This window comes from Acanthopagrus latus, chromosome 6 (assembly GCF_904848185.1).
Source record: "Acanthopagrus latus isolate v.2019 chromosome 6, fAcaLat1.1, whole genome shotgun sequence".
Taxonomy (NCBI): domain Eukaryota; kingdom Metazoa; phylum Chordata; class Actinopteri; order Spariformes; family Sparidae; genus Acanthopagrus; species Acanthopagrus latus.
This window is the reverse complement of record NC_051044.1, coordinates 18,205,605-18,217,471: the sequence shown is the minus strand read 5'-3', so window position 1 is coordinate 18,217,471 and position 11,867 is coordinate 18,205,605. Positions and strand designations below refer to the sequence as shown.

At 39.8% G+C, this 11,867-nt stretch overlaps 1 protein-coding gene and 1 long non-coding RNA gene across 2 annotated transcripts; both read left to right on the top strand.

Moving 5' to 3' along the window:
* Nucleotides 1-248: 248 nt before the first annotated feature.
* Nucleotides 249-7,863, top strand: pa2g4a (proliferation-associated 2G4, a). The gene is made up of 13 exons (XM_037102095.1): nucleotides 249-442; nucleotides 1,761-1,889; nucleotides 2,152-2,257; nucleotides 3,115-3,184; nucleotides 3,282-3,374; nucleotides 3,658-3,721; nucleotides 3,934-4,012; nucleotides 4,796-4,874; nucleotides 4,991-5,124; nucleotides 5,807-5,901; nucleotides 6,007-6,134; nucleotides 6,244-6,297; nucleotides 6,435-7,863. The coding sequence occupies exons 1-13, from the start codon at nucleotides 361-363 to the stop codon at nucleotides 6,495-6,497; spliced, it is 1,176 nt and encodes a 391-aa protein (XP_036957990.1). The 5' UTR covers nucleotides 249-360; the 3' UTR covers nucleotides 6,498-7,863.
* Nucleotides 7,864-9,147: 1,284 nt separating this feature from the next.
* LOC119021938 lies at nucleotides 9,148-11,019 on the top strand. Its single transcript, XR_005075807.1, has 4 exons — nucleotides 9,148-9,257; nucleotides 9,359-9,385; nucleotides 9,875-9,897; nucleotides 10,684-11,019. It is a non-coding gene; the product is annotated as an uncharacterized LOC119021938 (long non-coding RNA).
* Nucleotides 11,020-11,867: the final 848 nt, after the last annotated feature.

Here is an 11,867-nt window from a genome sequence, read left to right as displayed (position 1 = left end):
GCTCGGGATCTTGGGGCTTACGCTGGCTGAGCTGTCTTCCTGTAATGATGATCATATTGGAAATAATATGTGAAAATGCTCACATGGGCTGTTGATTTTCCATCAACTTGTGAAACAATGTTAGCACATTCTTCAACACGAGGTGAAAACTGTCAAACACTGACTGGACACGTTTTGTTGCACTGGATGCATTTTGGCGGGGTTGGGGTCTACGTGACGTCATTAGCGTCACTGTGGAGTGGGAGGGGCTTGGGGGAGCAGCAGGAGGCCGGCGTTAGCAGAAACGGTCAGAGCGGAGCTGAACCGCGGGGAACTGTCGCTGTTGCAGGGCCGACGAGCGACTGAAACTCCACTGCCAAGATGTCGGACGATGAGCAGGAGCAGACCATAGCCGAGGATTTGGTTGTCACCAAGTACAAGATGGGTGGTGACATCGCTAACCGTGAGTACATTTAAACGAATGGCCGTTGGTGAGTGGATGATTTTACCGGCTGTTTTCGGCCTGTCGTGCAGTCAGTTTCCCCCACAGCAGCAGCAGCCATGTGGTTTACATGCGAGACACACATATGCTACCCTAAGTGGCTAGCAAGCTAGCAGGTGCAGCTGGACCAGTTTAAGCTAATGCTAGCGCCCCTGTCACTGATAACGTTGACGTTAGCCTTTACTGAGCGCCAGAGAGAGCTGTCCGTTTAACTAACATGAGATGCTAACTGACCAGCTAATACAGCTCAGCCTGTTGCCCTGGACAGTCAGCTAGCTAAACATGCTATGCCAAACGTTTCCGAGGTGAAAGATAAGCAGGCAGCCACAGATAGGAAGCCACTTTAACGGCAGTTACATGTTCACGATTCTCTGACACACACAGCCAAGTTTGTGTTAGTTTATCCTCAAACTTTTAATGTTAAGTTGTATTTTTAAGTGACATGTCACATGATATGTCCGCTACTGGAATAATATGATGACCACAGTTTTCATGTATGTCATTCCTGGATTATTTGTCATACAAAAAGACTGAACTGCACATGAAGGATGATGTGTTGGAAAATAGGAATGGGGAATATCGATAATATCCTCTATCGCAGACTCTTTTTTTGCTACGTAGTAGTAAGTAGTTTGATAGAAAAATAAAGTATGTGTTCAGGAAGAAACCGAGGAACTATAGAGGTTAAAGAATGAATAAAATACATAGACAACTTGGCAAATCCAGCAAATTAAATACTTGTAAAATCAACTTTTCATAATATTAAAATCAAACAGCTAACAATCAACTAACATTATAAGTCTCTTGATTTGCAACATGGTCCTCTGATATAATAACGAATGCATTTCCACTGTATAAACTCTCATACCTCATCATATCACACAACCTTATCTTAAATCTAACTGTGCTTTGCAAATGGTATTAAAACTAGGGCTTGGTCACTATAATCAGTGTCACTTCACATGTTTGGGCATTCGGGGGTTCATTTTACGTAATTTCAACGGTCACATAGGACTAATGCATTGTCTCATATCATAGTGTCACAGGGCTCCAAGGGCCGGATTAAAAAAAAAACCTATATAAAAGTATTTCTGTTATTAAAATGTCTTGGTGTGTCTGCTGTGATTTAAAATCCTTTTTATACATGTTAACAGTTCACTTAATTTTTCACAAATGTATTGTTTTTTTTGTGCTTCTGGCCTAAATACATACATAAATGCATCTACCTGCTCTAACTTGTGCCTCTTTTAACAAATCACTGGCTGTTTGTCTCCTTCAGAGGCTCTGCGTCTGGTCGTGGAAACCGCCAGGCCCGGCGTGTCAGTGCTGAGCCTCTGCGAGACGGGAGATGCCTACATCATGGCTGAGACTGGAAAGGTCTTCAAGAAGGAAAAGGAGATGAAGAAAGGTGAGGCAAAGATGATGCTAGTTAGGCCCTTGGTTTTCGGGTGAACTTGGGGGGGGGGGGGGTTTCATCAAGAAGAGCGCAGATGCAGTCATGTTGGCGGTGTGTTCGAGTCCACACAACCATGATTAGCTTTAATGGCAGCAGGGACGTTTAAACGTTTTACTATTATGGTGGCAGAGTGTCACAGTGTAGTGTTTAGTTTTGCTAAAATTTTCAATAATTTCCAAATGAAGACTTGGTGGTTCTCTTTTCCCTCTTCTAGGCATTGCCTTTCCCACCAGCGTCTCAGTCAATAACTGTGTTTGCCACTTCTCTCCCCTGAAGAGTGACCCTGACTACACACTTAAAGATGGGGATCTGGTCAAAATGTAGGCATGACACTCTGCAGTAATGTCACCCTCTGTTCTCCCCTCGTGTGTGTCTCGAGTCTCCCAGTGTGTTGTCCTCCCTTCTTTCCATGCGATATCTTGGCTTTTATGTGTTTTCTCTTTGCTGTTGACTGTCTGCTTCATCAGTGAGGTCTTGTCTTCCTGTCTGTCCTGTGTGGCAAACGACAAGTAAGGTTGGACATTTTTTGAACAGGGGGTTTTGCCATTTTCAAAGTGATGCATTGGATTTAATCTTTGGTGGTCATCTGTCAACTAAATCCAATTCATCACATTTTTTTTTTTTTTTTTATGTAATGTGCTTTGAAAGAGGAAGTCAGCTCATCTTAGTTGTTGTGTTGCCACGTGTGTCTTCATCCTCTGTGATGTTTTGTGCTTTGTGTGGAACTGCAATGGTTGTTTTAGCTCATGGTGATGTGGTTGCACATGCACAAGGTTTGTATGTTTCCCAGTTTTCACACGCTCCCAGCCAAACCTTCTGGCTGTGCATGTCTGTTCAATTCAGGAGTGCTGCTCCCTAGAATTCACAATAAGTCCTTCACTGTATTCCAGCTGATGTAGAGCCAAATAAATTCACCTTGGAGTATGTCTTCCAATTAATCGCCATAACAGATTAAATTGTTTTTATATTTGTCTGACCTTATTGATTATTGTTTAGTCCTTGTTCGTATTATCTTCCAAAGTGGAGGATAGTTGACATTTTGTCCTTGACTTGATTGGTAGGATTGATTAGTGATCTTGACAGGAAGCAGTTAAACTTACACATTTGATGCATGATTATTTTAATTTGTTTCATTGTTATTTCATAATCTCATCTCTTCTCCCCTTGTTTTGTGTAGAGATCTAGGGGTTCATGTTGATGGCTTCATTGCCAATGTTGCTCACAGCTTTGTGGTTGGAGCCAGTAAGGTGAGAGTGTTTCTTCAAACAATGCTGTAGTCCAAGTTTTGTGTCCTCACACAGGCAAACCTATAAGTCCTCATCTCGCTGTGTCTTGTTTCTGCAGGAGAACCCCGTCACAGGCCGGAAAGCTGATGTAATCAAAGCAGCTCATCTGTGTGCAGAAGCAGCTCTTCGTCTTGTTAAACCTGGAAATCAGGTATGTGTAACACCTTTCTCAGTCTTTTATGTCAGTCATAAATAATCTCTTCAAGAATTCTCTGGACCTCCACCAATAGTCTATGCTTCTCATCCCTCTGCTCTGCAACCAGCATGTAAAAACAAACAAAATAAGATCACATTATAGGCCATACATGCCAAAATCAACAAATGTATTTAGACTGCATTTAAGCTGTTGATGTTTTGTCGTCATTTTCTTTATGTCAGTTAATGTAAATCTGCGTTTTGCTTGTCAAAGTAAGGTGTTTTTCTTTGTCCCTCAGAACACTCAAGTGACAGAAGCCTGGAACAAGATTGCTCAGTCATTCAAATGCTCACCAATTGAAGGTGAGTGTCCCATTAAATGGTTGTGCCTCTCAGTGCCGTGTTATCAGAGTGTTCATATTGGGATGTCCTTAACTGTCCCTTTTCAGTCTCTTCAGATTTCTTAATTTAACAGGAAGACAGTGCTTATTAAAGCTTAATATGTGCAAGTGAATTTTTTCATGTAAGTGGTCCCCTTTACTGTTATTGATATGCTTGTCTCTGTGTTTTTAAAGGTATGCTGTCTCATCAGCTAAAGCAGCATGTCATAGATGGAGAGAAGACCATCATTCAGAACCCGACAGACCAGCAAAGGTACATTTAGGGAGGACAAACTAAAGCCTTCTGTGGGTGTCTCACAAGGCTTTTTTTGTCCAAATTTACACATTAGATGTTAGAGAATGCTAGCATGTATTACCATATAGTGGGAATTTAGTGGAATTTCTAAATATTGCATAATGATGTTTGTCTATTTGTCTCAATGCACTACACTGTATTTTTTCTATAGAATATTGACAGTGTCATTTCCCTGTAATTTTCTTTCAATTTAAACATCTAATCCAAAAAATTAGATTAGTTTACTGATTTGACCCGGCATTGTTTTGAACAGAAGTAAGAAGTTGCTGGAATGTTGGTTACTGTGGATAAAATACCACTCAGCTCATACTAAAACAGGCAGGCTGTGTGTAAATAGCACAAACACACGAAAAATCTCCCAGTAGTTTATCATAGCTGTTTTGAGCTGGACACAGTACTATTTATTTAAAAAAAAAAAAATACCATGATGACTGCAGACTTGACCACCAAAATCACAAGACTGCATATTTCCCAGCAAGTTTCATCTTGATGTGGTTAGTTTACAGATCTCTGCCTGAAACTGTTGCTGAAACCAAACAACCACAGTAATATTTTGAAACTGTCACTAAACTGTCTTAAGTGGAATACTTTAGATTTTAAAACTTTTCACATTGAGATCTATGGATTACCACAATGAACTGATGTGCTGCAACTATTTTCTAACTTCTTTACTTTTTATGATGAAATGAGTTCAAAATGTGTTGGTCATCTTTTTCACAAGCTACTGACGTTCATTTACAGGAAGGACCATGAAAAGGCAGAGTTTGAGGTACATGAAGTCTATGCTGTGGATGTCCTGGTTAGCACTGGAGAAGGGAAGGTCAGTGTCCTGTCCTTCATTGCTCATAGCTGCTGACTTTGCGTGCTTCAGCTGTAGATAGTAAGCACTTGGACTGACTGTTTTATTTGGTTTTACCCTTTGACATTTCCAATTAGGCCAGAGATGGAGGTCTGAGGACCACCATTTACAAGAGGGACCCCAGTAAGCAGTATGGCTTGAAGATGAAAACTTCCCGTACATTCTTCAGTGAGGTGGAACGACGCTTCGATGCCATGCCCTTTACTCTTAGGTATGAACACCACACAATATTAGGGGTGTCATTGCACGATTTTAATCTGCTCAGCAATGACGTACATTGATAGAGTATGGCTGGATTTGTAAACATCAGTAGATCATTGTTTCTTTGCCCTGACAACATTTTCATTTGACATTATTTAAAAAGAGAGATATGTTTTACAAGAACAGTATGACTTCATCCTGCCTAAGTTTTAGGCTAGTTCACATAATATTTACCAAAATAAATTCAGCAAAACACACCACCTTAAGGGATGAAACAACAAAACACAGAAATTCTGCTCGTTACAAAGTTTGGTCTCCCAAATCTGTTGCAAGCAAACTCTCTTCCCAAACAACTAAAAAACTAAGAAATGAATAGATAAACCAAACATTTCCTGACACTGTCTGATACCAGTCATGTCTTCATGTACACAAGAAACAGTCTAGAAGTTCAGCCACAATATGATAACTCGCCTTTGAATTGTTGCTTTTTATTTTATTTCCTCAGATGGGCACAAGTAGTAGGTGGAGGGTAAAAAATACTCACAGAATCCTGCTTCTGATTTCATTATTTTTTTCAATAATATTTCCAGTCCAGTAGTGCTGAAGTCCTTAAATTGAATGACAGCAGTTTTATTATTAATATAGTTTGGCCAAAGCATTTATTTCATACCATCCTCTATTTCTGTCACCAGGGCGTTCGAGGATGAGGCCAAAGCCCGCCTCGGTGTGGTGGAGTGTGCCAAGCATGAATTGCTACAACCCTTTAGTGTGCTGCATGAGAAAGAGGGTGAGTGTTTAGCTCTTCCTCTTGTAATGTTTTTGTCTTTTTAACTGCATTTACTTACTTATTTACCACCACCATCCTTTCTGTCTTTTTTCTTTTTTTTCTCAGGAGAGATTGTAGCTCAGTTTAAGTTCACAGTGCTGCTGATGGCCAACGGGCCTCACAGAATCACCAACGGACCTTTTGATCCAGAACTCTACAAGTCAGAGCATGAAGTTCAGGATTCAGAGCTAAAGGTGAAGATTCCCTTTACTTAAATAGAGTCCATACATCATAGAATGAATAGAAGGATAAAAAGTGAATACCTTCGTCACTTTGCACTGAAACTTTTCTTCTCTCCCCCAGACTTTACTACAGAGCTCCGCAAGCCGTAAAACACAGAAGAAAAAGAAAAAGAAGGTAAATTATCGTGTGTGTTTACCATTGCAGCTAGATTTTGACCCGTCACGCTCTTATCTCCCAGCTTCTTGTCTTTTGAGTCACAGAGAATACATATTTGGTAATCCTTATGCACTTCCCCTTTTCTCATCCTACAGGCCTCAAAGACAGCAGAAAATGCCACTGGTCAGCCAACTGAGGAAACAGAAGCCGCAGAATAAATAAACAGATAAATAAATACTGCCTTTTCACACATGCAAGACCCCAAAGAGAAGCAAGAGAAAACACAACAAATTCCCCCCAAACACTCTGCCCATTAAACACTTAACAAGAGCTGATTTCACAGATTAAACTGATGAATTGATAACAACTTTGTAATTAAATGAATATTTAATGATCCAGCAAGGATGCTTTAACCCTTTACTGCAGTAATTTAATGTTCCATGGAATGAGTGTTGCTTTTTCTTCCCTTACTTGAGGAGGAAACAAAGAACATTTGAAAAGACTTGTTGCCAAACTGGTGCCTGTTTTTTTTGTTTTGAGAATTCAGTCCTTATTATCCACAACTTAATGTTCTTAAATTACAACAGAAAGCTTACTGTGGTGTAATGCAAGTGGATCAGTCTATATTTTGACATTCTTTTCATTTTGAAAGATCATTGGATGGTACTGAGAGAAGCCTGGATCATATTTGTGATATTAGTGTACCTTCTATTTGAGGCTGGCATGAATCAAATGATTCGACTGGCTTGTCACATATTTCCTTGAGGCAACAAAGTTACCTGAACTTGTTTATATGTCTGCAAATTTAATGTTCAAAGAAATATCCAGATATTTTATTGTAAGGTTTACGGGCACTTCTGTGTGTGTGAGCGTGAGTGAGAGAATCACCAGGAACGAACAGTTAAATCCTCCAGTGCATTATCAAACAACTGAGACCTTTTAAGAACATTTCATCAGAAACATGAATTTCTCACTGCATCATGTGGTAAAGGGTTGAATTTCAAATTCATGGCGCTCATTAAAATGGCCGACTAAGAAATGTAACGCATTTGATGGTTAACGCCAGGAATTGTAACGCAACAGATGGCATTTGCACCAGAGTTAACGTGGTGAAGGTTTACGCCTCGATCATCAAGATTTGACCACATTTTTGGCTACGACGAGACAACCACACCTGATTTTTGTTTAAAGCAATAACCTGAGCAGAAGACACTTTTTTTGTGTACACTCAAAAAAAACTACAGTTGCAATCAGCTTGACTCTAGGGAACAAAACTGCCACATTTACTGCCATTCCCCTTTGAATTATATGAAAAGAAAGTAATCTTCACATGTTGCAATTTTGAAAACTTTTCTATTAGCATCACCTGTAACTTGCTTTACTACACCATTAGTCTTGTGAAGCATCAAAACTGGAGCTTGTAAAACTTTGAGAAGGTTTTTTGGGCTTCTTCACTGTAGTTGGACCATTAAGGAGTTTCACCTGGAGGTCTGGGACAGTGTTGGGAGAAGAGGAAACCTGCTTTGTAGCTCCATCAGTGGGCAATGAAACTTTACATCCAGTGAAATAAATCATTTTCATACATTTTTTGTCTGTTTACTGTGATGATTTTCTTTTTTTTTTAATGAAGTTAATTATTGGAAATGTCTGCAATGCAATATCATGACTGACTGCCTGCTTGAACGGTTTGAGATTATAGATTCACATACTGTTGTGGAGTCAAAGCTGCTAAAGGAGAGGAAAGGAGATGCAGCATCACTGGGATTGGCCAGATTGATGGGTACGTTTATCGACCATCAGAGATTACGCTGTATATGTTGGGGGATTAGCCCATTGTGGGAAACGGTGTGCAAATCAACTTTGGTGTCCACTGGCCAAATGGTTAGTACCTGGTAGGTAGAATAAACTGGAAATCAATGGCCAGAACTTCTTCATGGCAACATGACATATTTTGAATTAATGTGATGAAGTTATTTTATTTTGTGGGAATTTACTTTCCTGCTTTTGACAGGAACCATCATTCTAGCTAGGCTTTACCAGATCATGATAGATATTGTTACAACAATTTGTTTAAGGAAGGCTTTGTGCTTAAATCATTTTAGGTTAGCTAGGTAATCTAATTCTATGATCGATAAGAGGGTTAAAGCTTCTCAGGGTCTATTAAGTAACTGCACTGGAGCTTTTGACCATGTCACATGATTCTATGCACATCTTGGACTTTATCTGCAAAAGAAGACTGAGGGAGTCGGTGGAAAGCTCCAGATGAGAGGATGTATATCTAAATGGACCTGAAGGTGAGAGTGTTGTGTCACCTGCTTGTTCTGTGGTCAGGAGTTAAACTTGTTTAAATTCACTGTATTTGTACGTCATGACTAAGAAAAATGCAAAAAGAAAAAAATTCAACTAAATAAATCAGATTAAATGAATAAATGTCACTTGCAGCTGCATTGTTTTAGCAGCAGCTCTTTCAGCAGCAGATCAGTCTCCCCCACAGCCATCAGACTGTTTAATTCAAGCACAACGTTAACAGCTACTTTCCATTCATTTATTTTCTTTTTTGATCTAACTTATTTGTCTGATTCTTTTTCCTGTACTTGTTGCATATTGAGCTGATATTACAAGTGCATTTCCCCATAGTGGGATAAATAAAGCCTATTTTACCTAATCTGATTTAATTTATTGTTTCATTAATTCAGTTATGTACATGTAATGTGAACAGTCCAACCTTTATAAGCAAAGTCTGCTTATTTATTTAAGCACATTTATTTGAGGTCCTTAAACATGGGCTCAGTCTTAGAGGATCATATCGTGTTGGAAAAGTAGATATCATATTCAACTGAGACAGATTTGACCATTTGGACTACAATTCCCGGTGAGTTAACGAGACGCAGCTGGCGCTTAAAGATGACGTAAAAGCCGGTATAAGTACCGCCCTCTTTCTTCGTCACATCCTCTTTCGTTGCTCTTCTCGCTTTGGGGTAAGCAACATATCGTCTCTGCTAACCGAATCCAAACGAATCTTTAAGATTTACAAATCATCCGCAGTCACTAACATTTGTATTTGTTTCCTTTTTCACAGACCCTTCCCCACACGATGAGAGCCAAGGTAAGTTAATCAGACAGTTTATGTATTTTAGTGTTTTACATCCTCTTCCTGTTCTGTTCAGTGCTGCTAGCTAACAACCGAACAACTCCTCCTTTCCCGCTTCTCATGCGTGTTGGTTTAAAGGATGCTTCTGTCTTAAATGTATAAAGTAATATTAACGATGCAATGAGAACCTTACAATATCATGTATGCTAGTGGTATAAATGATTGCGGTGCATAAGTTAAGGCCCACTTTGGTGCATGCTAATGTTAGCAGTTGTAACCTGCTAGCTAAGGTGGTCGGGCTTATTTAGTAGAAAGTCCACCAATGGTAGTTACCAACACAACTGATGTTTTCAGTGTCAGTGTAGCTTTTAAATTTGAATAACTAGCAGTATTTCTGCTCCATAATATCCATGTGGTCTGTCACTCGGGTCAATAAATGGGAGGGCTCACATGGCATGGTGGACTGCAGACACTACACTAACAAATCTCCCTCTTGTTTTCTAGTGGAGGAAGAAGCGTATGCGCAGGTAAGGAAACAATCCACTTTCCTCTATACAAATTACCAGTGGTCAGATACCATCAGTTCATTTTGATAAAAGAAATGGTGTGTTATTGCCAAAGTTGGAAATGTTATCATTATGTACACTACACTTGAGTGCACTGCAGTCAGTTCTGCACCAGAGTTTTTTTTTTCTATACCAATAAAAAAAAAAAATTACATATTGAAACATTGCTTTCATGTGTTAATAGCCATTGTCAGCAGAAGTGTCCCTCAAACATGTGACTTCAGTCTAGTTAAGTATGTTTTGATGCCATGTTTAAGTTTGGAACTTTCATTTTGGTTTGATTAGTCTTAGTTCTGTAGGCCAGACAGGACCCCATTTCACAGATATGCATGTGGCCTTTGCATTATAATGTACCATGTGCTAAATAGCTGTATAGTATCTTGAGAACTCTGGTTGTATTATGAATGGATTTTTTTTTTTTTTTTTTTTTTTTTTTAAAGCACTTCAAAAATAACTTTCTCAACATGGCTATGTAGTGAAACAGTCGCTTGAGACTCTAGTTAGTTGCTTTTGGTGTGTTTGCAGTTAAACTGCATAAGTACAAACTCTAATGTCCCTAATCCAGATACTAGTTAGATTTAAAGGTAAAGTTGGGAGGTTAAATATGACAAAAGGCTTGTTAAGTGCACTCTAGGCAACACTATCACATGTGAAACAAGCCACTAAAACTGGATTTCTCGGTTCAGTCAGTAAATGGACATTAAGTAGAAAACCTTTTCTAACTTCCTCCCCCGTATTTCCTGACAGGCTGAAGCGTAAAAGGAGAAAGATGAGGCAGAGGTCAAAGTAAGCCCTCATCCCCGTCAGCTGTGATCCCGTCGGTGCTTCTCCAGAGGACTGACACAGGAGGCTGAAGTGGACTGTGGAGCCTCAATTTGTGGGATAAAGGCCTCAAAACCTGAGTTCAGATGACTGCACGTCTTATGGATCCAACTGTGAATGTCTGACTGGATGATGGCAACAACGCTGGACAGATCTCTCAACATCAGAGCTGCAGCTGCTTTGTTCATGGACCATATTACATACGTTCACAACAACTGTCACATGGTGTATTGAACAATAAATGAACACTGTTAAAGTTTACCACAAGTTTGAGCTTCTTGATTACATTATTCAGCTGATGCAGTATTGATCTGTGGGTGATAGAACTGTGCTTGGCTTAAGTTGGTATATTCAGTAACAATGGATTTGTGTCAGTATTGTTTCAGTCTGTGCAGGAGTAAGAACCAAATACAGTGGGGCAAATAAGTATTTAGTCAACCACTAATTGTGCAATTTCTCCCACTTGAAAAGATTAGAGAGGCCTGTAATTGTCAACATGGGTAAACCTCAACCATGAGAGACAGAATGTGGGAAAAACAAACAGAAAATCACTGTTTGATTTTTAAAGAATTTATTTCCAAATTAGAGTGGAAAATAAGTATTTGGTCAGCTACAAAGAAGCAAGATTTCTGGCTGTCAAAGAGGTCTAACTTCTAATGAGGCTCCACTCGTTACCTGTATTAATGGCACCTGTTTTAACTCATTATCGGTATAAAAGACACCTGTCCACAACCTCAGTCAATCAGAGAGCAGTATTTGTGTTGTTGCCATGGTCTCTCTCTCTCTCGCTCTCTCGCTCTCTCGCTCTCTCGCTCTCTCTCTCTCTCTCGCTCTCCACTTACTTCCTCCAGCCCCTCTTGCCGCTCACCAAGCTCCACCCACAACAATGGGTAGAAAAGGGCAGACGCCCTGAGCTACTCCACCAGGCTCAAGAGCTCTTGACTCGACTCAGTCAGTCACACTCCAAACTCCACTATGGCCAAGACCAAAGAGCTGTCGAAGGACACCAGAGACAAAATTGTAGACCTGCACCAGGCTGGGAAGACTGAATCTGCAATAGGTAAAACGCTTGGTGTAAAGAAATCAACTGTGGGAGCAATTATTAGAAA

What these genes read in the sequence shown, in the direction of transcription:
- pa2g4a (XM_037102095.1), top strand. Translation starts at nt 361, where the DNA reads ATGTCGGACGATGAGCAGGAGCAGACCATAGCCGAGGATTTGGTTGTC. An exon ending in GGAAAAGGAGATGAAGAAAG is followed by an intron (nt 1,890 to 2,151) that starts GTGAGGCAAAGA and finishes TCCCTCTTCTAG; the next exon opens with GCATTGCCTTTCCCACCAGC. An exon ending in AACCCGACAGACCAGCAAAG is followed by an intron (nt 4,013 to 4,795) that starts GTACATTTAGGG and finishes GTTCATTTACAG; the next exon opens with GAAGGACCATGAAAAGGCAG.